At 47.7% G+C, this 25,746-nt stretch overlaps 11 protein-coding genes across 11 annotated transcripts; 6 read left to right on the top strand and 5 right to left on the bottom strand.

Moving 5' to 3' along the window:
• Nucleotides 1–67: 67 nt before the first annotated feature.
• On the bottom strand, nt 68–1,990 carry LY89DRAFT_784171 (uncharacterized protein). Its single transcript, XM_018222756.1, has 2 exons — nt 1,702–1,990; nt 68–1,656 (listed from the first exon to the last, which is right to left on the bottom strand). The coding sequence occupies exons 1-2, from the start codon at nt 1,926–1,928 to the stop codon at nt 81–83; spliced, it is 1,803 nt and encodes a 600-aa protein (XP_018068534.1). The 5' UTR covers nt 1,929–1,990; the 3' UTR covers nt 68–80.
• A 135-nt stretch (nt 1,991–2,125) lies between these two features.
• Nucleotides 2,126–3,809, top strand: LY89DRAFT_589601 (phosphoribosyl pyrophosphokinase; the record flags this gene model as incomplete). Its single annotated transcript, XM_018209542.1, has 3 exons — nt 2,126–2,236; nt 2,285–2,432; nt 2,485–3,809. 3 exons carry the CDS (start codon nt 2,126–2,128, stop codon nt 3,807–3,809), a joined length of 1,584 nt encoding a protein of 527 aa, XP_018068533.1.
• Nucleotides 3,810–4,304: 495 nt separating this feature from the next.
• Nucleotides 4,305–5,977, bottom strand: LY89DRAFT_686695 (Isochorismatase hydrolase). Its single transcript, XM_018215347.1, has 7 exons — nt 5,449–5,977; nt 5,359–5,393; nt 5,156–5,303; nt 5,070–5,104; nt 4,983–5,022; nt 4,842–4,931; nt 4,305–4,768 (listed from the first exon to the last, which is right to left on the bottom strand). The coding sequence occupies exons 1-7, from the start codon at nt 5,501–5,503 to the stop codon at nt 4,458–4,460; spliced, it is 714 nt and encodes a 237-aa protein (XP_018068532.1). The 5' UTR covers nt 5,504–5,977; the 3' UTR covers nt 4,305–4,457.
• A 407-nt stretch (nt 5,978–6,384) lies between these two features.
• Nucleotides 6,385–9,358, bottom strand: LY89DRAFT_686693 (uncharacterized protein). Its single transcript, XM_018215346.1, has 4 exons — nt 8,838–9,358; nt 8,429–8,791; nt 6,759–8,382; nt 6,385–6,708 (listed from the first exon to the last, which is right to left on the bottom strand). The coding sequence occupies exons 1-4, from the start codon at nt 9,047–9,049 to the stop codon at nt 6,502–6,504; spliced, it is 2,406 nt and encodes an 801-aa protein (XP_018068531.1). The 5' UTR covers nt 9,050–9,358; the 3' UTR covers nt 6,385–6,501.
• Nucleotides 9,359–9,472: 114 nt separating this feature from the next.
• LY89DRAFT_620494 (uncharacterized protein) lies at nt 9,473–13,610 on the top strand. The gene is made up of 7 exons (XM_018210917.1): nt 9,473–9,997; nt 10,182–10,356; nt 10,535–10,851; nt 11,010–11,251; nt 11,391–11,578; nt 11,810–13,211; nt 13,266–13,610. The coding sequence occupies exons 1-7, from the start codon at nt 9,809–9,811 to the stop codon at nt 13,582–13,584; spliced, it is 2,832 nt and encodes a 943-aa protein (XP_018068530.1). The 5' UTR covers nt 9,473–9,808; the 3' UTR covers nt 13,585–13,610.
• Nucleotides 13,611–13,945: 335 nt separating this feature from the next.
• Nucleotides 13,946–14,908, top strand: LY89DRAFT_784166 (uncharacterized protein; the record flags this gene model as incomplete). Its single annotated transcript, XM_018222755.1, has 2 exons — nt 13,946–14,309; nt 14,342–14,908. 2 exons carry the CDS (start codon nt 13,946–13,948, stop codon nt 14,710–14,712), a joined length of 735 nt encoding a protein of 244 aa, XP_018068529.1. The 3' UTR covers nt 14,713–14,908.
• A 460-nt stretch (nt 14,909–15,368) lies between these two features.
• LY89DRAFT_708629 (uncharacterized protein) lies at nt 15,369–16,835 on the bottom strand (the record flags this gene model as incomplete). Its single annotated transcript, XM_018217692.1, has 4 exons — nt 15,369–15,989; nt 16,043–16,134; nt 16,185–16,384; nt 16,429–16,835. 4 exons carry the CDS (start codon nt 16,833–16,835, stop codon nt 15,369–15,371), a joined length of 1,320 nt encoding a protein of 439 aa, XP_018068528.1.
• Nucleotides 16,836–17,920: 1,085 nt separating this feature from the next.
• On the top strand, nt 17,921–19,456 carry LY89DRAFT_649839 (inositol monophosphatase). Its single transcript, XM_018212083.1, has 5 exons — nt 17,921–18,307; nt 18,393–18,444; nt 18,494–18,964; nt 19,016–19,087; nt 19,141–19,456. Exons 1-5 carry the CDS (start codon nt 18,115–18,117, stop codon nt 19,379–19,381), a joined length of 1,029 nt encoding a protein of 342 aa, XP_018068527.1. The 5' UTR covers nt 17,921–18,114; the 3' UTR covers nt 19,382–19,456.
• Nucleotides 19,457–19,486: 30 nt separating this feature from the next.
• LY89DRAFT_698602 (uncharacterized protein) lies at nt 19,487–20,479 on the bottom strand (the record flags this gene model as incomplete). Its single annotated transcript, XM_018216994.1, has 1 exon — nt 19,487–20,479. One exon carries the CDS (start codon nt 20,477–20,479, stop codon nt 19,487–19,489), a length of 993 nt encoding a protein of 330 aa, XP_018068526.1.
• A 1,165-nt stretch (nt 20,480–21,644) lies between these two features.
• On the top strand, nt 21,645–23,837 carry LY89DRAFT_620486 (general substrate transporter). The gene is made up of 6 exons (XM_018210916.1): nt 21,645–21,786; nt 21,836–21,890; nt 21,938–22,451; nt 22,498–22,724; nt 22,778–22,866; nt 23,026–23,837. The coding sequence occupies exons 1-6, from the start codon at nt 21,762–21,764 to the stop codon at nt 23,748–23,750; spliced, it is 1,635 nt and encodes a 544-aa protein (XP_018068525.1). The 5' UTR covers nt 21,645–21,761; the 3' UTR covers nt 23,751–23,837.
• A 716-nt stretch (nt 23,838–24,553) lies between these two features.
• Nucleotides 24,554–25,732, top strand: LY89DRAFT_590036 (xylose isomerase-like protein; the record flags this gene model as incomplete). Its single annotated transcript, XM_018209571.1, has 2 exons — nt 24,554–24,592; nt 24,641–25,732. The coding sequence occupies 2 exons, from the start codon at nt 24,554–24,556 to the stop codon at nt 25,730–25,732; spliced, it is 1,131 nt and encodes a 376-aa protein (XP_018068524.1).
• Between the last annotated feature and the right edge of the window lie 14 nt (nt 25,733–25,746).

Raw genomic sequence — 25,746 nt, 5'->3', positions numbered from 1 at the left:
TTAGGGTATAGAAGTGGACTGTAAGAGTGAGCAACGAACATCAAGAAAGCGATGAGATTTGACAAGAGCTTGAATTATTTTCATTCAGTTTCTAATAGCTCAAAGGGATTATTTGGTCTCTTCTTATCGTTAGATGGCTCAGATAGATGCAACCCTCTCTTACGCTTCTTTTTTGCCTTGGGCGTCGTCTGGGCAGCTACCACGGGCAAAGGAAGCAGAGCGTCCACTACACATTGAATAGTGACCATGATTTCCTGACCGCCCTTCTTTCTCAAGGCAGAAGATGCATCACCAAGAGTTGGAAACTCTGTAAGGTCGGGCAGCGATTGTAACTTGGCATACAATGATGATAAAGACTTGGGTAGAGCTTCGGTACCGCCATGTGCAATCACCAGGCCCAAAATCTGCTTGAGAATCCTGCAAGAATAGAGAGATGCTTGAAGTTCAGAAAAAAATTGAATCGCTTCCCAACTAAAACTTTCCCATGTTTCATGGTCTTTGAGTTGCACAAATTGTTGCATAAAAAGAGTGGTGAGAGAAGACTTATCATTGGCAATTGACCATTGTGTATGCAGATGAATGGCAAAAGCTATCCATATTTGCCTTGCACCGAGTCTTGGGAGACTACTGCGCAACTCTGATAAGAGACTTAATGTCGAGTCGCATGCTTCTGAAATACTCGAAAAGTCAGGGAGCTCCAACTCTCGTCCGCCGGACTTGTCCATCTGCTTCCTATGCTCAAAGATGCTCGGTATCTTCTCGTCTTTGCAAGCTATGAGATTGAGAATTCCATAGGCTAATTGCCGAACAGGCGTTGAGCATTCCCATGCACTTGTACGAATGGGGCAATCAAGCAGGAATGGAAGGAATGTGTGAATTGGTGAAAGCGGTTTGTCGCCATGTCTCTTCGCAATCCAAGGAAATTGCAATGCACCCTCCGATATTCGAGGATCTAACTTTTGAAGGACGGCTTGAGTTGTGGAGTCGCCGATATTTTGCGAAAGGGTTGGTATTGATTGAGAATACTCCTCAATGAACTCTGCGAATCTCTTAGGATAGTTCGATATTGCGTCCGAGGCTTGAGCTTGTTTGAGAAGGTTAGGGAATGAAATGTCAGGGTCCATTACCATCTCAAAAGCCAAAGACTGTATTCCGTTTGGTTTTGGGAGGACGAGCCGATCTCTAATACTTGCAAGCCTGTACACAGGGCTGCAAAGTCCAGCATTTGGACTTTCCGGGAGAGGACGTATATCTGTCAGAAATGATACAGAACCATCGGGTCCTAGATCATGCACGAGAAGGTCCGAGTCTCCCGTGAGAACAAGCCCTCCGTGTTGCTTCACATACTCAGCACACCATAGGTCAGCCTCACCAGGAACGACAGTTGTGATAGGCCCATATTCGGCAGATTTCTGAATGACCTCCAGAATAGCTGGGACTAGGAAAGGTATCGGAGGGAGGCTCGTAATGTGTAATCCCGGAGAACTGCTGTCGAATAGGTTGTAAAGCTCGTTCTCAACCTGGGGGTAGGCTGCCCGGCAAGGTGCAGGAGTATTATAATGGAATTGGGTCAATCGGCGAGTTTGATCGATAAGTCGTTGAAGTCTGGTGTTGAACTTCCTTGCTGGCAAGAAGCCATCGAAATAAATCTTATTACTACATTCGTTAGCCAGGTCTCGATTTGACTGTTTGTAGACATACATCACAGCAACATTTCGGAGCCTATCTAGCCACGACAAAGCAGTTTTGACCAGGACCGGGTAGGAGGGAGCTGCCTCGAAGCCATTTCGAGCATGTGGTGTTGCTCTCAGGCAGAGATAGTAAACATGATGGGCAAACGCAGGTCCATCAACCACAATTGATGCTCCAGCTAATGATACTACCGTTGCGTACGGCTGGAGGTAAGCGATAAGATGACGGACTCCCATGGTGAATTCATTTTATGTATCACCGATGACCTGTTTGCGGGCTGTTGCTGGGTTGCTTCCTGTTGTGCGAATGTGGTCTCGGTATAAAAGCTTCCGTTAAGGTTAGAGCCCGGCTCTAAATTTTAGCGTCAATAATTTTCCACCTCCAAGCTCAAAACCTTCTCCAGTCAACATTATTGCGAAACCACAATACCACCATGAGGAATACTCTCGTATTCGCGGGGAGCTCCTGTCCAGCTCTGACTGGACAGATATGCTCGAATCTGGGCATGTCTCCAGCACCTGTCGAACTCACACAATTCGCAAATGTAGATGTCGAGCACCTCTCAGGCATGGCGGGGCTGACCAAGTATTAGGGCGAGACCAGTGTCAAGATTTTGACAAGCATTCGAGAAAAGGATGTGTTCGTTGTTCAGTCAGGTAGCAGTAAGATCAATGATAGCATCATGGAGTTGCTCATCTTGATCTCGGCGTGCAAAGGAGGCTCAGCAAACAAGATCACAGGTGCAGACATCCCACATTCATTGTAGATCTCCCCTGCTGATCTGCGCTGCAGCTGTTTTACCGTATTTTCCATATAGCAGACAATCGAAAAAGAAGTCACATCGGGGTGCAATTACAGCACGCATGCTCGCCAATCTCTTGAATGTAGCCGGAGTCAATCATGTCATTACCATCGACCTCCATGCCTCACAAATGCAAGGCTTCTTCAGATGCCCTGTCGACAATCTACATGCCGAACCCTTGATAGCAAGATGGATCAGGCGTAATGTGCTCAATTGGCAGGAAGCCGTTTGCGTATCTAAGAATGCTGGAGGTACCAAGAGAGTCACGTCACTGGCAGATGCGTTGAAGCTTAATTTCGGTATGGTAACAACAGACAAACGGCGTGGAGGCGGAAACATGACAGCAAGTATGATCATGAACAGACTCGATGGATTCATTCCTGAGCAAGATTTGGATGCGGATGTCAGCAAGCTCCAGATTAGTACAGAAGATCATGCCATCCGACGACGTACAAGCAAATCCGATGCGACTAGGATACAGACTGGTTTTCAAGACAAGACAGAGCAGCCTATACAACAAAACGGCACTTCTCCGCCACGGCCTTCTCACACGAGGCAAGATAGCAGTCAATCTTCACCTCGGAAGAGTCAAATGCCTTCTCCCCTGAGGTCTGCACATGGTGGGCCAGCACCAGCCAGATCACCTCTAGTACGAGCACAAACACCATCGCGATCTTCACCTATCGAGGAGGAGCAAGAATTCACAGATGAACGAGCTCGTGATATTACCCAAGGTAGATTGGTCCAAGGTCATATTGTCCCAGATGATTACCCTTCCCCGACGCAATCTGCCATGTCAAGTTCCATGATATTGGAAAGGCCGGAAGAGGATCCAATGGAAATGTCACGAAACTCTTCATTCTTCAACCCTGAATCGCATCCATTGGGAGGCAGCTTAGATGCAGCAGCGAGCTCAGATGAAGAAGAGGAGGGTTTCAACAATCCTGGCCTCGAGCAAATGATCACTTTAGTTGGCGATGTCCGAAACCGGACCGTCTTTATCGTCGACGATATGATCGATAAAGCTGGATCCTGGATCGCAGCCGCAGAGTGTGTAGTCAAGCGTGGTGGTGCCAAGAGGGTATACTGCGTCGCAACTCACGGCCTCTTTGGCGGTGACGCCCTTGAAGAGCTGGAGAAATGTGATTGTATCAACATGATCATTGTCACAAATTCTTTTCCCATACCTCCAGAGAAAGCTCGCGAGACCAAAAAACTTGTCGTTCTTGATCTTTCGAATTTGCTTGCAGAGGCTATCCGGAGAAATCATTATGGCGAGTCAATTTCTCCGCTTTTCACACATACTTACGATTGAGAATCTGAACGGCCTTCTTTGCTATTATGATTTGCTTCTGTACTACTAGCGCGGCGTTGGTTGGCTTCGGATGGGTTTGGTCCTTCAACGGACGATGGAGGTGTTAAGAATGATATCGACGATTTTCTTTTCGAATGTGGTTTTACTGGCATGGTGATGATTAGAGTTCCTATTCCAAAGTCACATAGTTGCGATTGCAACACCCTTTCTTTGTCTAAAACTTGTCCCGAAGTCTAATCTCATACCCAAGGTGGATATAAATGTCAGCGATTACCCAGCGATGCATTCTGTAGAGATTGCCGGAGCTTCTTTCCTCTAGAAAGTCGTGCCGAACGGAGCGTTGGCAGATTGATTAGTCCTATGGACGATTCGGGACTAGAAGGCTCTTTAGTCATGCAATTGCTACAATCTTTAAGTAGATTGGGGACTAAAGGGCAAGAGAACTTCTCGAACATCTCAAGTTGGTACTGCGCTCCGATTTGATAGTATAACTACCATCAACAAGGCTATTTGTATATAAATTGAATTCTGTCTACTACTTGTTGATTGACCATTCATCTACAAATCAGCCGCTACTTCTCCTGTTCCTTGCTTCCTTCACCTTTCTCGGAACTCCCCAGTCCCTTGTCAGCTTCTCTTATCCAACCTTTACAGAATTTGCGCCTCGCCCGGAATCAACGTGCCATTATCAACCGCATATCCATGAGCTCTAGCAACCAGACTGTACTGCGGCAGATATTCGTCCAGAAATGGCAATACCTCAAGGGCGCCGGGAGTGTTTCTCCAATCACGCATCAGATCCATAACGATGCCAAACATTCCAATCAAATGCACTCCGGCATCCTCCATACGACGATTAGCGTCAGCAGCAAGCTTGCTGTCAAAGGTTCCGGAAGCTTCGGTGTTGGCCCAGACATCGTAGCCCTCTTCGATCAAGGACAATGCGAGAAATGATGTGCCTTGGGATTATTAGATCAGGGTCCGGTCATTTTGGAGGGTTATTGATTTCAATAGAAGATTTTCATGACTTACAGACTTCAGTGACGATGCCAGCAAGAATGATTTGCTTCTTTCCCGTGGCTTGCACGGCGGCTTTAAAGTCAGGATTATCCCATGCATCAACTGGCTTACAATCAGCTACAAATTTTTCAAGTACTCTAAAGAACAGATTACCTTCTCCCTGACGGTGAATGAAAGGTGCAGTAGGGTGCATCTATTTTCTTAGATTCGAGTCTCATTTTTCCAAATCTCAGTTCTTACCTCGATGATTTCCTTGGGCAAAGCACCATTTGGTCCTAGGACCATCAGCATTTCTTGTCTCTATGCCCAAAATGAAACGGACTTACCAGTATCAGCAGAAGTTGTCAAAATGGTGGGCAAGTCGAACAGTTTGCCAATAGCTGCGTGGGCCAGAATTGAGTTTCTGAATTCGACGACACCATAGTCCCGCACGAGTTGCGATAATCCGATCTGGTGATCCACTACGAGGAGTGCCTGGTCATTGTTTCAGTGAACGAGCTTCAGAAGGGCATATTAGAGGTCTACTTACGGCATCGCTCTTGTTAAGGCGGTCGAAAGTGAAGCCTGCCTGATTGTCAATTCCTGAAATAACTGTCCAGAAACCGGTTTCGAGGCTCACCTTGAACAGATGTGACCGCAACCAGAAAAGCGTTTATGGTCCTTGAAAACTTCATTGTGTCTTAAGCTCGGAGGAAGAAGGAGTTCTAGGGACTTCTTGAATGTTTGAGCAGATGATCCTTTGCTATCGAGCGACATTTGCTCTTCTTTATAACGTCTCTCTCTGTTAATTCCGCAATACCCATCTTTCGTTCCACACCGCAATTCCATTTTGCAATATAGACTATCGCCAAGGAATAGTTCCAAGCCATTCTTTACATGGAAGTAAGCATGCATTGCATGATCTGGGTCCTGATGCTTCACAAGATAGACCGACTAGTGTAACATTGCTGTCTCTTACTCACTATTGCTAAGATGCCGAAGAATTGTTTGTAACGCAAAATTGAAGATGTACTAAATATCCACGGATATTGGCCTCCACCTCGGACGGACAACATCAAGAGAGTCTAGACAAGCGGGTTACAGAGAAGTTTTCCCGCCACACTCAGAGACTTTGTCACCAGCTTAACGCTCCTGTACTGCTTCCCGAGATTTTCCATTGCAATGATGCGGAAATAAGGTTGCATAGCGGATTGCGGGTCCGGTACGAGCCCTTCGCTTCGGAGACTTCACCCGAATGAATCTCGCTGAATCAGCATTTCGAATCTTCATCTCACTTCCTTGGCAACGCTTTTTACTTTAAGCAGGACACGACTTGATTGGATGTGACAGATCACTCTTTGGGCTTGGTGTGCTTGCTCCACATATTAAAGTGGATGAGTAATGGACAGGCTGGATGACAAACATGCATTGCCGAGAGCCTGATGAGATGTCAGGCCTACAGAATCTTCTTGAGAACTCACGTTCTGATTCAAAATAAGGAGGAATTCTGGGAGTGGATTCACAGGGAGGCAAAAATTGCATACGGTATTGGTTCTTTTAAGATTAGTAATGGCTGTGCAGATGCTCACGAAATGCCTGTCAACCTTGAGAACAGGCATAGAAGTTGTACGACGGATCACGTCCCACAAATTCAGAGTTTTCCGATACCGTTCACATTTCTTCCACTTTTTATCTACTCTTCGTATCTGTAATGATTTTGAAGCACTTCGAATCTCATCCTTCTCTTTGGAGCTTTCCTCCCAGTCATGAGCTCAAACTGCGCTATCGCTTGTTCGGGTAAGACTTCCAGGCCATTCACAATTACCCAAGCCTGTTTCGTTTCTTCGCGGACACGGCGAATCTGTTTCAGCAATGGAGTATCAAGTGGTAAGTATGCCAGCTGGAGAATTCGTAAGTCACAGATTCTGATAATGGAACAAACGAACTCACCTCCACAACAACGCCACCCGTCGGACTTCCGAGCCACTGCATCGGCATCTCGAAATTAGCCGGTGCTTGGTTCCCAACGCTTCTGGCTGGAACACAAGATGCTATCATGGTCGGCTGTCTATATCCTGATGGCCAAGCGACATCTCTGGACTTCAAGACCGTCACTATTTCTCCATCAATACTGAGTCCTGCAGCCCAGGAATTGAAGTGCCGAGCAACATTTTCTGCGTTCTCAACTGTGCGATTGTATATAAAGACTTTCCTGCATCCCATTTGTATCATGGCATAAATTGCTGCTCGTGCCATACCCCCAGCTCCTATAACGAGGCCAGTAGTTTTGGAATGCTGAATCGCATTTCTGGGTGACAAGTTCCTTCTAAGACAAGTTTGGATGCCGATGAAATCGGTATTGTCACCATAGTATGCAAATATTGGGCCTGCTTTCCCTCTCTGATTGGCGTGACGAAGTAGAGTTTGAGTATTCTGGTCCCAAGATTTTCCGTTTGATAATGTTCTCAGCGGCAAGAGGGTGTTGGCTGCTCCGATAGCCTTTGCATGATAACTCTTGGCTGAAATGCGCGACAAGATTTGAACTTTGAATGGTTGTGTAATGGCTGCACCTCCGAAATTGGGATCCTGGCACAGTTGCTGGATCTCTTCTAGCGATTCGACCTTAAGTGACTGGAAGTCGTTTTTCATTCCACACACTTGATATGCAGCAGTGTGCATTGCGGGAGACAAACTGTAGAAGACGCTGGCACCGAGATGATAGAAGTGTAGAGGGTCGAGAGCATGTATCTCATACCGAGCTTGTCTAGCCTCTGCTGCTGTCGGAAGGAATTGTCGGATCTGGCTCTTGCTGACCGTTGTCTGCATGACGGGATGGGTGACTGGCGTGAATATTCGATTGGCTATCAGTGACGGCCGTCCATGTTCACCTACATTGTAGGCAATGACCGGTAGATGGTCTGGCATTGACTCGATCCTATTGAGGAATTCTCGAACGGTATCATTGTCTTGAGGTTTCGATGTCGCTCGAACGAACCGTACCATGTCACAGCCGAGGGACTTGGCTCTTCGATATTGAATCATCCGAGATTCGTCGTCCCAACCCCAGGAATTCTCCTCTCTGTGCAGATGATGACCAATGACTCTCGTCCGTCCCGATGAGCGGACCAATCTCGAAATCAGATCTGACGAGTATTTCAGATCGACCAAGATATACTCGACAGCAAGACGTAGACCGTGCTCCATTAGTCCGAAGTAAGCATGCTCTTTTTCTTCAATCGATAGATGTGTATTGTCGAAAGCATAATCTTCGACTTGGAACATTATCGGGACACCAAGGTTTCTCCGAATCGTTGCAACTTGCTTCCCTATGACTCTTTGCATATCAGGTGACCATGTATCGATCTTCAACTGGACAGCGTCAGCACCGGCTTCTAGCTCCATGAGATCTAGAGCTGGAATGGTCGAAAGGCGCAGCGACAAGGCATAAGTATACGACCTCATTTCTGGTGGTAGGGCGTTGATTGAGAAGGGACTTTCGAAACCACTTCGAATAACTCCTTGGCCAGTCAGGAAATCCAGAAAGCTTGAGAAGTCCTCTTTGGCATATTTTAACCTACAATGGTCAGTACATAGCACCATAATTGTAGGAATAGACTTACCTCGAGGAGACGTTTCCAATTCCGTTCTCGGGAGGAGTCTCAGTTCCATCGCAGCTTGTATCGAACAAATTGAAATACTCCAAATTTGAGCAATTGCGATGAGCAAGATCAGCCGTCTCTAGACGAGCTGCTTCTTCCTCTCCCAACCTGAGTAGTGACCTAATCTGCTCACTCTCGCGTGTGACATATATCACAGGATTGGTATTGCAGAACTCGAGCAAAACTTTTTGAGCTGGGACAGATAAACTGCCCATCCCGCATTCAATGACACATCCTATCCTATTTCCTTCAAGCATACGTTTCAAGAGCTCGAAGCTTTTCTTCTGGAACTCTTGACTCCCATACTGCTGAAAGAATGCACCCCTAAAATGTCAACAAGTAGTATGATACATTTGGCGATGTTACGTACCTTGATATTCCAGTGGCTTCAAAGAAGTAATGGTCTTCCGTGATCAATCTCCGGCCCAAATGAGTTGCTCCAATGAATCCAATGCTTCTTTTCCCGGATCCTCGACATCCTATGAGAACTATTGATGCATCTGGACGGAAGTTTCGTGTACTGGGCGGTGCTCGGGTGTCTAGAAACGCAAGAGTCGGCTCCAGTTGAGTCGTAACAGACATCTTGCCTCAAACTGCTTCAACAAATGAATCACTCTAAATAGGGGTTTTCCCAAAGCTCATGCCCTGCAGTTTGATTGAAGTATACCACACGTGATAATTTGTGCTCTATCCTTTCAGTCGTCGCCGCCAAAGAGCGGGGGCAGGAACCAATCCGGTGTCCGTACAATCCACGATCGACTGGCACACAGGTTACAGTGCTCTTGCTGAGAGGCTGCAAGAAAAACTATACATCAGGAAGAAACCATAGAGATGGAATCAGTCGTGAAGTATCGGAAGAGATGAAGTGAGTCTCTGAAATGACTGAAGATGTTCGGGAGTTGATCGCACCACCAGAGAAATCCAGATTCCTTATGTCAGCACGCCGGCGGAAAAATCTTTAAGAAGATTTGGGGAACCTGCCACCTGGAAGAGTGTGGGGTATGGGGTCAACCAATGAAAGTTCATTTGTTTGTTCTGAGATTGAAGAGCTTGTGAGACATGGAGAATTTACTGAATTCATCACGAGAACGATCTACGAAGTAAGAAGTCGCCTTTCAAGTACGAACCGCGGTGCGCCGACCACGATCTCTTTGCGCTCAGTCTGCAGCACTCATCTTACCAGAAGCAACAGAGCGAAAGCCATGGCTTGAGCCGCGGGTTTAACCCCATTGTCTACTTCCTACCCTGCGAACGACATACCTACGCCGCATGAGCGACCAACACGGCATTGCCCTCCGGGCCATTCGACCCTCGATTCCGAGAGACATATTATAGTTGGATATGGCACCGCAGGAGGCCAAGATGGAAGGGTCCAAGCCCAGCAAAACCTCAACGAGTGGGAACAATGGGGAAGGGGCGGATTCGAAAGACGACGGTGCCAAAGGGTCGAAGCAAGGTCCCAGAAAGCGAGTATCGCAGGCGTGCGACAAATGCCGAAGCAGGAAAGACAAATGCGATGGCAAGAAGCCGGTGAGCAAATCTTTGAGTCTTTCACATACATGGACTTTTAGATGGAGCGCATTGCGCTACATCGGCAAGCTGGGATGGATGGTACCATCTGCAAGGCATTGGACTGTTTCCACTGCCCATGAATCTATTCGAATGTCCAATCATGTTCAAACAAGCACCATGCGGGGCTAACATGCAATTATAGGCATGCTCTACGTGTATTACCAACGGCCGAACATGTTCATATGATACCAATGTCAAAAAGCGCGGCTTACCTGAAGGTTATGTTCGAGGTCTTGAGAAGCTGTGGGGATTGGCCATCAGAGATGTCGACGCCGTTGAGGATCAAATGCTGGTAGCTCTGGCTGGGAATGAAGAAAGTGAGTTGTATTCTGCTCTCTGCCAGTGGGCTCGAATGGTGGTGGATCGTAGATGGCAATGTCTATATTGGTTTCCTTAGTGGAGCTATGTTCTAGAAGCATGCTATCTAACTTTTGAGCCCCTCGCCCTGTCTACCTAGCGCTATTCACTGTCGTTGCCGAAGCTAATATCAGTTAGGTAATGAGACTGCTCTCAGCATTTGGAATGATGAAAGTACTTCGGAAGCATTGGTCGAGATCTGGAGAAAATCCCAGATGTCAAGAGAATTGGAAAGGCTACTTTCATCACAAGAGCCTACGGTAGAGACGAAGCGAAAGCGGCTTGGCTCTGATCTCCAAACCTCAAGGAGGATAGACCGGATGAGCTTCTCTCAGCCTTCTGCGGGTGTGAAAGATACCGGTCCAGGGCTTGCAGGAGCTCAGTGGCCAGAAAGCGGCCACGATGGCAAGGCAGTCAACGAATTCCCCAGGCCGCCGAATTCCTCTCATTCATATGTAAGTCTTTTCTATGCCCCTTTTTTACGTTGCTATTCACCAAGGATGATCCCCAACATTAGGTAAAACTATTGAAACAACACTTTCATGAGCATAATTTGCATATCATTTCATCTTATTATCTATCCGGTGTCGATTTGAATGCTAACCTGAAGTAGCAAGCCAACAGTCCCTTCTTAACCAAGGATGTTGAGTCCATCTTGAGTCCTTCCAATGCACATACTGCAATATCAGCCGGAACCCCGGCTACAAGTGTTGATATTCCGGAACTACCTTCGGAAACTTGGCATCTCATTGACGTTTATTTCTCATATACACATTCGTGGCTACCCATCATTGAAAAGCATGATCTTCTCCGCACTTCATATCAGTACTCGCAGAACCGCGGCACCTCCTCCATGTAAGCCTACACGCTCTTTACTTTTAGTCTTTGTCCACCGAGGACCCAGTTAGCGATCACGACTGAGAAGATCTCCCAATATCTTAAGAGCCGATGCTTAATCTACTCATAATGTTGGTCCAATGCTGATAATATTCAGGTCATCCTCTGGCTCTGGCGAGCATGCAGCACTCTGGGCGGCTATAGCTTATGCCAAATTCCAGCATAGAGCAATTAATAATATTCCACGAGCTCTCGGTCATGTCGGGGAAATGGTTTGGACTGCAGAGAGGATGTATGCACAAGCACGGTCGTTGATCCCCAACGAGGAAGGCAGCCTAGAACTTGGTCAGTAATCATTCAATAACACAGAGTTGCTCAATACTGCTGGTGTGTCGACGATGTTTAACAATTGTCCAACATTTTCGTGGTAATGTGATCTTCGATGCTTCCAAGTCGTCGAATGTTCCTTGTTTCTGAAATGGCTTAGCTTCTACCCTAATCTGCTATCTAATTCCTGCAGTTCTTTTTATTTCAAAGGACTTTAATCGTATATATTTACATGCTGACTTCCAGCAGGCCATATCCAAGCACTTTTAATCTTGACTCTTGCAAACATGGGCATGGGTAATTATAGCAGAGCCTGGTCTCTGATAGGACAAGCAGTCCGGATTGCTATGGACTTACGACTTGATCAACCTCCAGATCCAGTTGTTCATCTCCTCAAAGCAAAGACTCGATCCAAACATGTCATTCTTGGCTGTTTCGCACTCGATACACTCATTGCAGCTCGCTTGGGTCGCAAACCACATCTGCGGGCGCACGATATCGACCAAATTGGGCTTGTCGAAGAGGACGGCCTTGAAGAATGGGATCCGTGGACTGATTGCCTCAACGTTCGCAGAAACAAGTCTGGTGGATCTCGTGGTCCGTCTTCTATTTTGAGTACCTTCAATCGTTGCATTGAAGTACTTAAAATCTTGAATGAAGCTACATGCTTGCCAGCGGGAAGCAACGGTCAGCAGCTTAGCACTGTCCTTCTCGAAAAGCTGCATATCTGGAGCCATTCTCAATCGATCCCGCTTTACTTCGACTCAACTGCTGTTGATAGCGAAGTAGGAAACTTATTACCTCATCAATATCATTTACATAATGTCTATTTCACAACGCTAGCAACATCACAGCTTCTATCACATATCTCTGGAGAAAGCTCAGTCAATCTAGAGCCATGTACTAGATCAGCGCGACACATAGTAGATCTCCTCAAACATCACTCTCACACATTCGGACTTCTGATTGTCCCACCTACATACGACTACTTTGTCAACAAGGCTTACGATATTGTTCAAGCTGTAAATAGCAGTATCGAGAGTACACATATTGTCCTGAACGATTGGAAGCGAAACCTAGACCACTGTCTTGATGGATTAGAACCAGCTTGGCCTGTTTTCGAGTCGCTGAAATCTACAGTTGCATACCAATCAAGCTCTCACTCAGCTCGTCGAGAGTCTCAGGTTGCTTTTGAGATGCTCAATGGCATGAACAATGACTCAGATACACCAATGTCCGGCAAAACGCCACAAAGCATAGCAAGCTATGATACAATGGGTGCATACAGTCCTCAAATATTCAGGCCACAAGCAGATGGTGTACAGCGAGCGAGAGGTAGCAGCCAATCTGGAAAGGGTCCTGTCAAAGTCTCGCACCGGCCTTCATTTGGACAGTCGTCTGCGCAAGGACTGCCACAAAATCCGTTGAACATCTACGAAAATGCACACGTTACTTTCGGTGGTCTCGATCGTCGACTTGATAAAGCAGCTGCCAAAACAGCTCCTCGTCAAGCTCACCCTGTGGGACGGCCGACAATAGACCTCGTACCGCCTACAAATCCCCAGTTGCACCGCTCGCTGACGATGAGCTCTGCTGATGTTGAATTTGATCCCATGTTCAACGAATTAATGCGTCTTGATGCTACTGAATGGTAAGATATATCCCACCACAGCTCAAATCAACACCAAAGCCTGACGTGCTCTAGGACCGGCAACTGGGATCAATCTTTGATGAATCTTGGATTTACCGACACGGGAGACATGAACCAAGATTTCTACACCTTTTGTCAAGAACCTGATCCATTACATCAAAATAATGTTTTTCAACAGCTTGTCGCGAATTCCAATGCTGAGAATACGGACTTCTTCGATGGCTCATCGTTCAATGGAATGAATACTAGTGCTGGTATGAATAGTTTTGGCGGATTGGGAGTGGGGGATGAGAGTGAGGGTATTGAAGCTGGGCAGATATTACAGGCTTTGAGTGCAGCGGAAGATCAAAGGTCTGTAAGAGAAAATAGTTAAGATAGCATCTTATAGTGAAAAATTATATGTATTTGCTCAGTTGCAAGAGATGCTCAGAAGATTGAGCGGCAGCCGCATATAGTAGTCAGCTTGCCGAAGGTCGCAGCCCGCTTGTAGAAATCTCAATTACTCAAGTTCATCCAAAGCACACGTTCGAAGTTCACTTTGAGAGCATACTCGTGACAAAGCCGACTGCAGCTGCTGATCCTTTTCATCTGATCAAATGTCCAAGGCCCGCAATTATATTCATCTAGCATCGGGGCCTACACACTTCGCTTTTGCATCTCAATCCCGCCAAATCTACATCTACACTCAACACAACCACTTCTTCCCCCCTTTCTAGGTCATATGCACATCTGCGATGGCACATAGCACTCGCGCATCTTCATCATCTGATGGACCCGACCTAGAACATTGCGATCAGCTCGAGCCGCAACGGCGAGAATCTTCAGTTGAGAATTTCGACCCTCGCAGCGAGTCACCCACCATCACGCAATTTCTTGTAGCCCACCTACATGAGAAACTCTTTCAAGTAGGCCATCTCCCCTCGAAACAAAAGACCCAGGATGAGTTGTATTATATGGCCAAGACAGCGGACAGTAGCCACTGGCCCTGGGAGCGAGCCGATATTCTGACACCCACTCCGCCAGAGGAGCGAACCGACATGCTGACTCCCACTCCACCGAGCAGCCTGGAAACGTCGAGTCCCAAGATCTTTGTTCAGGGTAGCAGTCGCAGGCAGACTAAATTACAACAGCCGAACCCTCTCCACCGAATCGAACTACCTTTGCATCCTCCCCGAAGGCACAATTTGCGCAGCAAACAGTCGAGTACGAAAAGAGCAAGTGGCGGGATGCAGAAGAAGCAGATTCTCCAAAAGAAGCACTCGATGCTCACAAGATCAAGAAGTGGAGGGCGATGCTAATGGAGACAAAGCGCTTGTTGAGATGGTGGATGAAGGTTCACAAGTATGGTATTTATTTGAGAGTTATCTCTAGAGAACTCAAACCTGCGAACCCGGCTCTTGGCAGCTGTGCGAAAGGTCACAAGTCGACCACAATCCAGAACGTCCTGGCAGGCCTCAGGAGATATCAGGGAACTCTCCCGAAAGAGGTTCTCAATCAATAAGCAGGCGTATGGCAACGATGCAGAGTCTTTGGTTCGGGTAAATAGTGGACCGCTCGAAGCAGAGGAAGGTTGACACCGGTGTCTGAGCATCAAGTTGGATGAAGGGGGTCTGAACATGTTTGAGGAGGAGGAATTGAAATCCTAAAGACGTTTCCATTGATCGCGCCGGTCCCAGAACTAGGCACCGAAAATTCCGAACCGCCACTCCTCAGCTGCTCTGCTTTTTCCGGTGAATAATGCTCTGACGGCGCATATCCGCAGTTTACATGCCACATTCGCATCGTACGAGGGGCTTAGAGGAACTGAACCACCCATGTAAGCGCCACACGACGAGAGGAGAGGAAAGCTCCTGCGGAACATAATATAAAGCATGTATATTGACTAATGCAGAAGACGGATTCGTGCATCCACTCAATGAATATTTCGCTTGAAGCCCTGCTCTAGGGTGGTCAGCCGCTCCAGCTTGATTCCTATTCTGCTGCTCTCTCTGTCCTCCGCTTGCCTCCAAGAGTCACTCTCACTCCTCGCTCACAAACCTATCTACTCCTCGGATTCTCTCGCCAAGGTTTGGCCTGCTAAATATTGAGTACTTTATGGCGTGCCAGGGACTGGCTCCCTCTATGTAACAAAGAGTGCACCCCTCTCGAAACCCTCTACTAGAGCATGGGAATAAAGTCGTCCTTTCTCCCCTCGTCCACAAGGGCTTTGTGCGCCTCCGTCTCCAGGTCACAGTTGTACTGTTCTAACTGTAGCGCCTTCTGCGCCCCGAATGCCGCAGCCTCCTCTTGGCTGACTTCTTTCTCGCGCCTATCCCACTCATCCACACCTATGTGCTGTAACAGTTTCGTGAAAGGGAAACTGCAGGGATCGTTGAAGCCAGTCGAGAGTAGCATGTGGACCCACATGGCCCCCGACTCCTCAGACCAGTGGATGAGGTTAGAGAGCTCTTTATTTTCGTGCCCTGGCGTCTTGTCCTCCTCCTCTCCCAGAACGTGTTTGAAGATGTTCAAGTATCTGAAGTAACGGTTGGTGATCCTGATTGGCTCACCCATGTCGCAGTCCCATGCCTTGTTTGTTGGCCGGTCCATGAGAAGCCACCACGGCGCTGAGCCGAAGAGCTGGGCCGGCCCGATGTAAGACCATTCAAAGTCAACTACCCCGATGACAGTGAGGTCTTGTCTGCTTCTAACAATCAAGTTCGCCAGGCCAAGATCGTCACAGACGATCTTGAACTTCCCACGGTCGTACTCTTTGTGAACGAACTTTGGTATCAAGGACTTCAGGGTTTAAATGACCTATACTTGGCCATGGCATCATATCGGCCGAACACTGAGTTTGGTTGCCAGAAAAGTTGCTCCCAATCCTGCTCGGCAAGATACTGGAAATACTCGGTCGTCGACGAAAAGCCTCTGTTCCTATCACCTAAATATTGCTGTTAGTAGAAGTGTGAAGAAGGTGAGGGAGAGGCGTACCGAAAATGTCGACTCCTCCGGTTTGAAGAATGTCATGAGCCTTCCAAGTCAACGGTCGTATCGGGAAGCGGAGTCCTGGAGTTGGGGAGTCCAGGCTGCCGATCTGCTCAAAGTCGAGCTTCAAAAGCTGGAGCAGGAAGTTAGCGAACTGCCTGTAGATAATCTCTATCTCGTCGTCGTTGAGGTTCTCCCTTAGGAGTCTTGTGCCACCGTTGACGTCCTTGAGCAAGTCGTTGAGACTCACGCGTCCCGAATGAACTCCATGATAATGAACGGACCCAGACCGAGAGAGTTCTGTGCCGCCACGCCCCAAGCATGGATCTTCGGAACGGGCACTGTGGTTTCATTGCGGATGAGATTAATCACGGCAACCTCCATGGCGACCTTCTCGTCAGCATACGCATCGTGGACCCTGCCAACTCGCGGGAAACGCAGCAGCCAGGCAGTGCCGTCGCCGAAAACGAGCTTGAACCCAGCATTGTAGGAGCCATAACGAAAGTCGTTGTCCCCGAGCCAACAGGGAAGTCGATCATGATGGAAGCTCGATACCCATGCACAGAGGCGGCCGCTTCGCTGCGTCTCGTTTAGGCGGTCCTCCCAGAGTTTCCCCTGCACCTCGTGCATCAGTTCGATACGCTCATCGATGTCCATTGATGAGGTGTCGGGAGAATATTTTGGAGTGATGGTGGGGATGATGTGATGTGATATGATGTGGACCGAAAGAAACACTCACATCTTTTAGCCGAGCCGCGGAACAGTAACCTTAGGTACTTGTACTGTAAGACTGCGGAAAGATATATAAGTAACTGCCCTGACTAAGATTGGTTATGGAACGAATTGAACTAGACTACGCCAGCCACTTGCAGGAAATGGACGGACTACTTGGGCTATTTAGCTATGAGTGGTCCTATGCGAATCTTCGACTATCTTAGGGGCTTGAAGGGCTCAGCCAGATGTTCGTTCTACTAGGCTTGTCTCCACCCTGACTGGATGGGCCATAATATCTCCGACTATGTTCAACTACCTTATGACAATTCCACCGTTTCTGTAACGGAGGCCGCTGCGACATGCCGCTCTTATTTTCGCTACCCAGAGGGTCTAGACATTCACCTCACTTGCGGTGCCCCTTACTACCGACAAACACTGTTTATATCAGATGATCGTATATTCAGTATACGTTGCAGCAACCGGTAAAGCGAGTCATCTCCACGACAAAGCTCGAACAGTATTCTCCAAGCGTTACGATATCGACATCGATAAATTTTCTCCGGAAGAACTTATGGCAGTTATGGCCAAACCTCATCAAATAGGTTCGAGAACTGTTTCCGCTCTAGTATGGTTCATTAAGCTCATTCACGACAATGCTGAACCGTCATTCCAATGGTATTCGCAACATGTCCTATGATATTCGGTATTATCGAATCCAGGTACCATTGAGATGCGGCAAGGCCTTTATACAAAGAGGGAGCCCACATCTCCCATCGAGAAGTCCTTTGGACATTGCCAGCCTTACACTTCTGACGTTCGCCTCAACTTTTCCTTCACCGATCTGGCGTTACACTAGGTTCTGGAGACAGCGGAGGCTTGGAGTTTGGAGGGAATTTAATAAAACTTAGTTCTGAGAACGAATATTTATATAGGGTGTGCACGTGCCTGGGAAAACGAGTACAGCCGCATCGGGGCTGGAGCTACTGTACGATAATCCGGCCACCCCACCACTTTTTCGCTGCGCGACCCACACGCTTATCGCCGCCTACAAACGGTGACGATCTCAGACTGACTCTACCTCTCATACAGCTCACCTGAGCTCCATCCGTCCTCCCTAACATTTAATTGAATTAAAGACGTATTTTCCACCTGTCTTCGAGCTTCGATTGAGGTACCCATCATAAAATAGCCCGCTACCCCACCATTGCCAAGACTCATCAAAATGGCAACCTCACACACAATGAGTGAGGAGGAATTGAAGGAGCTGTATAGCTTCGCTTTGGACTTAGGCAGGAGGGCGGGAAAGATATTAATGGATGGGGTCGATATGCGGTGTGGGGACTCAGCGGGGAGGACGGAGACGAAACAGGAGGAAAAGATGAATGCAGTCGATATCGTGACCCAGACTGACCTTGGTGAGTATTCGTCTCATCAATGTGGTTCTGCCGAAGTTCTGGAAGACCGGATGATGAAAAGAGACTAATCATGTGGGTGATGTAGATGTTGAAGCTTTTGTAAAAGAGGAAATCACAAAGAAATATCCTTCTCACGAGTAATTGCACCTCTCCCTCTTTGATCATTACATGCTGACAAGTATCCAGCTTCATCGGTGAGGAAACCTACTCAGCAGGATCCTCTAAAGAATACCTCATTACCTCAAAACCAACTTGGTGTGTGGATCCTTTAGACGGAACGGTAAATTACACTCACCTCTTCCCCATGTTCTGCGTCTCCATCGCCTTCATTCTCGACTCCCAACCCGTCGTCGGAGTTATCTACCAACCGATCCTCGACGTCACATATTCGGCATTATCAGGCCAAGGAGCCTGGCAAGACGATGCTCATGCATGGAAGAAACGAAGAGCGTTGCCCCTCATCAACAACCCCAAAGCTCCGATTCCAGAGAAAGCCCCAAAAGGATGTATCTTTAGCTGTGAGTGGGGTAAAGATAGAAGAGATGTTGAGGGAGGAAATATGTGGAAGAAGGTCAATTCATTTGTCAACATGGCTGCTGAGACTGGTGGACGGGAAGGAAAAGGAGGCATGGTTCATGGGGTCAGGAGTTTGGGGAGGTGAGTTATATCCTTGTCCATGCTGAAAGCAGATTGTCTCATGATATATAGTGCGACTCTGGATCTTGCGTACGTAGCGTCCGGCGCCTTTGATATCTGGTGGGAAGGAGGATGCTGGGAGTGGTAAGTGTTTTTCCGTGGTCTATCGGGATGGGCTTGTATTGATGTTCATGCAGGGACGTAGCGGCTGGGTTTTGTATTCTGAAGGAAGCGGGTGGACTGATTACCACTGCTAATCCGCCGCCGAATCCGATGAGTGATTCGATTCAGGAGGTGAGGTTGGGAAGCCGGTTGTATTTGGCCATTCGACCAGCTGGGGATACGGAGAATGAGACTGGACGACAGGCGCAAGAGAGAGTGATTAGAGAGACATGGAAGAGGGTACAGGGACTGGATTATACGAGACCAGGGGCTTAAACAAGCCAAGTGTTATATATATCTGAATAGACTACCTCAGGACAATCCAGAACGCCATGCTAATGCTTCCAGTCTGAGATCAAAACACCATAAATGCATCCTGTGTCAAAGCTTCGGTTTTGACAATTTAGCAGCAATAACCTCTTTCACCTTCTCAACAGGCAATGTGCTAATCCTCCTCCTCAACCAAATCTTGTCTTGTTCCAAGCCCTGCCAAATCATAGCCTCTACACCTCCAATAACCTGCCACCCGCTCCTCTGGGAAATCCTTGCGATAGCCGAATCCGGACTCGGATGATAGCACATCTCCAAAATCTCGCCTTTCTCCTCTTTCCCCAACATCGTTTCGATAACCCTCCTCGTCATAATCTCCTCCTCTGTCTTTGGCTCAAAGTCCGGAATAGCACTAATGACTAGCCTCGGCGCCTGCAGCTTCTTTGCCTCCTCTACACTTCCCACAAATCTTAACCCCTCACCAAACCCCTTACTCTCACACTCGGCAATGACCTGGTCAACTTCTCGCTTATCCCTATTAACCAAATAAATCTCACCACACCCCAAAAAATGCTTCAGCGCATACACAGCCGCTCTACTCGTGCCACCGCCACCGATAACCATCCCCGGCTTCCCTTCCATTTCTTTAGCTGCCTCTTTAGACACGTTCTGCAGAATAGCTTCTCGGATCCCAATGCAATCTGTGTTCGTCCCGCAAAGTAATCTCCGCCCATCAGGCGAGTTTCTCAGGAATATAGTGTTGATAGCACCGATGGCTTCTCCTTCGGGCGTCAAGACGTCGAGGTAGGGGATGATGGCTACTTTGTGCGGCATGGTGACTGCGGCGCCGAAGAATTTCGGGCTGTGGGTTAGCGCGAGACATGACGCGAGAGAGCGGGTTTCGTAGAGGTGGTAGGCGTAGGAGAGGTTCAGATGCTTGTATATGGTGTTGTGGAGGAGAGGCGAGAGGGAGTGTGCGATTGGGTAGCCGAACAGGTAGGAGACGTGACTTAGGTGCGCGGTGGAGGCGATTGGAGGGGAAGAGTCGAGGGAGGAGAGGGTTAGGTCGGGGGTTGTCTGGGGTTGGGAGATGGATTGGGACATTGTGGTGTGTTTTGAGCTGTGGGATGATTTTGAGCTGTTAGAAGCCGAGTAAGGATTGCCCATACGGATGTGTCTTTCTTCCCTCGAAGACTAGGCTGGGAACTGGAGATATGGAGAGAAGTCCGCTTCTCCACGTTTTTTGGGGGGAGGCGGACGATTGTGTATTGGCAGAGAATAAATCGGGACAAGATAATTCTCTTGGAAGAAGAGCAAAGCAGAGTAAGCTTCTTATGATGATATTACTCAAACGGAAGCTATTCCACCCCTCAGACAATGGAAGAAAGAATATCACTTTCCTCGGAAGCAGTTTCAATTGTGACTTCACAAGACAACCAAGAGAATGCCAGGAGTGGAGAGAGTCGTAAGCATGAAAAATTAATAAGGAAGCGTCTTGGAAGATCTTCTGTATTTCCAACAATATTGCAGCTGCTATAGGGTCTGGCATACTTTCTAGACATCAGCTGGGGACGTTGGATCTTAATTCTTTATCCGATGAGTGATTGATGTTTGGCCTGGAGATGTGGGGAAATTCCAGGGCAGAGGCCCGGCAAACGGCGTCACTTCGGCTTTTCTTCCCATCCCATCCCATCCCATCCCATCCCAAACATCGCAAGCCTCAATCAATCTTAATTTGACTCTCATGCAACTTTTTTTTTTCCAAGTCGTCGCTATCGTCCTCTCATCTAGTGATGAAGAGTCGAATGACTTTGCGACTGCTACAAGCTTGATGCTGGTGAAGGCGGAAGCTGGACTCTCACGTTTCCACGAATTTCCGTTCGTGTTCTTGTTCCAGTGATCGGGCCCAATTCATGCCCTAAGATTACGGTGTCGGATAGCATCTAACACGCCCCAACCTCCGAAACTATCATTGCCCAGAAAGTCCAAGAGGGAAGAATCTTCATCCCCGCTACCATTGCCAAGTCTCCACAGTCCACCAAGAGCGAAATGCTTGTCCGAAGGGTCGAGTCATGGATGTTCAGAGGAAAGCCCTGGTCCATGTCAGTGAATACCCCGTAACTCCGGATCCGGGGCTCCTCAACCATCAAGGAGGTGACGACGGTCCACTGTATGTCTTGGGTGATACTATAAGATAGGTTCGCCGTTACGAGTTATCTCATTCTGTTGATTGTCTTCATCTGTTGTTTGTTCTTTGGTTGCCCTTTCCTGTTAGATTTCCGAGTGAGACTAAGGCCGAAGTCAAGCCGTTTTGAAGAGTTTTCACATCCGTCGCCCTCTTTCTAATTATCACCATCTGTGGGAAAGGACTTCCTTATCATTCAAAATGAGTATCTTAGCTCTGAAAGAAGGTATGTGGCTTGAAATTTGTGGTTAAAGTCGGACCTTGACATGTCTCAGATCGGCCAACGCCAAAATGTGTCTACAACTTCCGAGTGTACATCAGCGCTGCAGTGTAAGTCATACCCCCAAGCAAGCCAGATCCACTTCTGATAGAAACAGAGCTGCCTTTTGCGCTGTTATGATTGGCTATGACAGTGCATTCATTGGTGGCACTTTGGCCTTGCAATCATTTAAAAACGAATTCGACTGGGCGAAATACACAACAGATGAAGCCGATTTGATTTCAGAGAATATCGTGTCTGTTTATCAAGCGGGTGCTTTCTTTGGAGCCTTCTTCGCCTATGCAGCTGGTCACTACCTTGGACGAAAGAAGGGTCTTCAAATCTTCTCTGGCGTTTTTATTCTTGGAGCTGGACTCATGCTTGGTACGAATGGGAAGCGGGGTCTTGGCCTTCTTTATGCGGGACGAGTACTTGCAGGAATCGGAGTTGGTGGTGCTTCGAATTTGACTCCAATTTATATCTCAGAGTTGGCACCACCTGCCATTCGTGGAAGATTGGTCGGTCTTTATGAAATGGGTTGGCAGATTGGAGGCGTGGTGGGGTTTTGGATCAATTATGCAGTCTCGGAAACGATGCCAGAGTCCCATGAACAATGGATCATTCCTTTCGCAGTAAGTTCTTCCTCTCATGTCCAGACTTGCATCTAACGTATGAAAGATTCAACTCATTCCAGCGGGCCTCATGTTTATTGGACTATTCTTCATCAAAGAATCTCCAAGATGGCTTTTTACTCGAGGTCAGCGTGCCAAGGGCTTACAGAATCTTTGCTGGATTCGCAAACTCTCGCAGGACGATATGTACATGCTTGAAGAAGTATCTGCGATTGATGCTGCTTCGGAACATCAGCATGCTACAGTTGGACTTGGTTTCTGGCAGCCATTCCAGTGAGCTTTATCACCGAAACCAATCTCCAGAATAGATGGCTAATCTCAAACAGGGCCCTTTGGCACGACAGCAAAGTATCTTATCGATTCTTCCTCGGATGCTCTCTCTTTTTCTGGCAGAATACATCCGGCATCAATGCCAGTACGTAAAATCTTTTCCTCAATTCATATTCATCCTGAAAGCCAAGATCTTCGGGGTCACTCTCGGGAGCCGCTCATCAAAGAAGATGGGATTCAAGCTCTCGGATATACTCCTCGACTCCCAGATCTCTGTCAAGCATGTATACTGATATGTCTATAGTAAATTACTACTCCCCAACCGTCTTCAAGTCTATCGGCGTTACAGGAACTAATACCAGTCTTCTTACCACCGGAGTCTTTGGTGTTGTCAAGGCTATTGTAACAATCATCTGGCTCTTCTTCCTTATCGACAACCTTGGTCGTCGAAACCTCCTCATGTATGGAGCTTTTGGAGGAGCAATCTGTCTCTACTACGTCGGAGCATACATCGCGATCGCAGACCCAGCAAATCATCCATCTGCATCAGGTCAATTATCATCTGGAGGTATCTCGGCCATGGCTTTCTTCTACTTATGGACGATCTTTTATACGCCTTCTTGGAACGGAACACCCTGGGTTTACAACTCCGAGATGTTTCCCCAGAATGTCCGTACACTCGGTCAAGCATTCGCAGCAGCCTCAAACTGGCTTTTCAATTTCCTCGTCGCACGATTCACAGCTCAGATGTTCACCGCTATGGGCTACGGCGTCTACCTCTTTTTCGCTAGCTTGATGATCCTTTCCATTGTATTTGTATTCTTCCTCTTACCTGAGACAAAGGGAATCCCTCTTGAGAGCATGGACAGATTATTCTCGAAGGAGTTGGCGCCCAGAAATGCGCACGCGGTTGTGATGATGGAGTTGAGGTCTGATGAGGAGAGCTTCAGGAGGAATGTCGAGGGGAGCGGAATTGGGTTGGATAAGGATGAGTTTGGGGAGAAGAGTGCACACGTCGAGGCAGTGTAGAGATGATGCGATTTGTATTATGGATATGATGAGACGATTTTCGGTTCCAGATTTAGACATTTTAGACATTAGAGGAAGAAGACAAGGAAAAGAATTGATTATTCTCATTTTTCTTACTCGGGACAGTGAATGGCTTCATTGTGTTCTCTGTAAGATCAATCTGCCTGCTAAATCTGTAGAAACCAACGACGTTCTCAAACAAACGTCACCAACACCATCATCTCAACGCCTCATCGTGGAGAAACACCCACTTCACCTCAACAAGTACATCCCCACAGCATTCGAAACGCCCTTACACACCAGCAGCGCCTCTTCCGCGCGCCTCGCATGATTCTTATCTCCGAACGCATGACGTTACGGGGCAAAACACTTACCCGCCCCTCGTATTCCTTTCTCCGTCTCCAAACCATTTTCCCTGGATCACCAATCTTGGTTCGCATCTGACAGCGAGTGCTGATAGGCGTATGGATGGCCGAGTGAGGCCGTGGATAGCCTTCGAGGCTCGTAATGCTTTATCCAATGTGGAGAATTGAATATGGGGGGCATTGGGGAGGAGAAAGAGATCTTGATAAGGTGGTGGGTTGTGGGTGGTACTTATGCTTTTGGTTTCTTGGTTTGAAAAGAGCCGTTATCTTTGCCTTTGCTTTGGATTGGCATTCTTGTCGGTATTCTTGACATCGTTGTATCTTGTTGATGTCAATCATTCAGTCCAAGTCATCGAGTCTTATTGTCCTTTTGGTACTCTTATCATAACCCTCAATCGATTGTCTTTCTTGATGCTTTGTACCTCACCTCACATCATCATGTCTTACAAACCAGCAATATGCAGCATGTCCCTCGGCGTAAGTCTTCTCTCTCATCCCAATCACAACCTCAACTGACACCATCAGCGAGCATGGGTCCATCAAATCACCCCCAAATTCACAGCAGCCGCCTCAGCCGGCCTCCCAGGAATCGAAATCTTCTACGAAGACCTCCTCTACCTCGCATCCTCCTACCCTGGCGGTGCCACCTCCGCGAACCAACTCCTCGCCGCTCACTCAATCAAGTCTCTCTGTAATTCTTTAAAATTAGAAATCATTGGCATAGGTCCCTTCAACAACTGCGAAGGCCTCCTCTGCCCGATCCTCAAAGCGCAAAAGCGCCAAGAACTCGAGCTCTGGTTCCAAGTCGCTCACATACTCAATACGGACATCATCCAAATCCCCTGTACCTTCCTACCCGAGAGCGATGAACGGATAACCGGGGATCTAGAAATCGTAGCTCGAGACCTGAGGGAGATTGCCGATCTTGGAGCAAGACAAAATCCTCCCTTCAGATTCGCGTTCGAGAATCTTTGTTGGGGTACTTATAACGATACCTGGGCCAAGGCGTGGGCGGTTGTCGAGGCGGTTGATAGGCCGAATTTCGGGTTGTGCTTGGATACGTTTAATATCGCTGGGAGGGAGTTCGCTGATCCGACGAGGGAGGACGGGATGGTTGTTAATGCGAAGGAGAGTTTTAGGGAGAGTATCAAGAGGATGGCTAGGACGATAGATGTCGAGAAGGTGTTTTATGTTCAGGTTGTGGATGCGGAGAGGTTGGAGAGGAAGATGGATGAGAGGAATGAGTTTTGGGTTGAGGGACAGAGGCCGAGGATGAGTTGGAGTCGGAATTGTAGGCTGTTTTTGTGTGAGGAAGAGAGAGGGGGTTATTTGCCTGTTATGGATGTGTTGAACGCGATTTGTGGGAGTAAAGAGGAGGGTGGGATGGGGTATAAGGGGTGGGTTAGTATGGAGTTGTTTAATAGGACTTTGGTGGATGAGAGGGAGGAGATCCCAATGGAGCATGCTGTCAGGGCGATGGAGAGTTGGAAAAAGATCGTGGAGAGGATGGGCTGGGAGGATATCATTGAAAAGGTTAAGCAGAGGAAGCAGATTGTGTCCAGGAGGCCAGTCGTCGAGAATGTTCCAGAGAGGGTTGAAATCTCGGCTAGACTGTAATGTTTGTTTAACTT

Source organism: Mollisia scopiformis (genome assembly GCF_001500285.1).
Source record: "Mollisia scopiformis unplaced genomic scaffold LY89scaffold_17, whole genome shotgun sequence".
NCBI lineage: Eukaryota > Fungi > Ascomycota > Leotiomycetes > Helotiales > Mollisiaceae > Mollisia > Mollisia scopiformis.
This window is presented reverse-complemented; position numbering and strand designations above follow the sequence as displayed.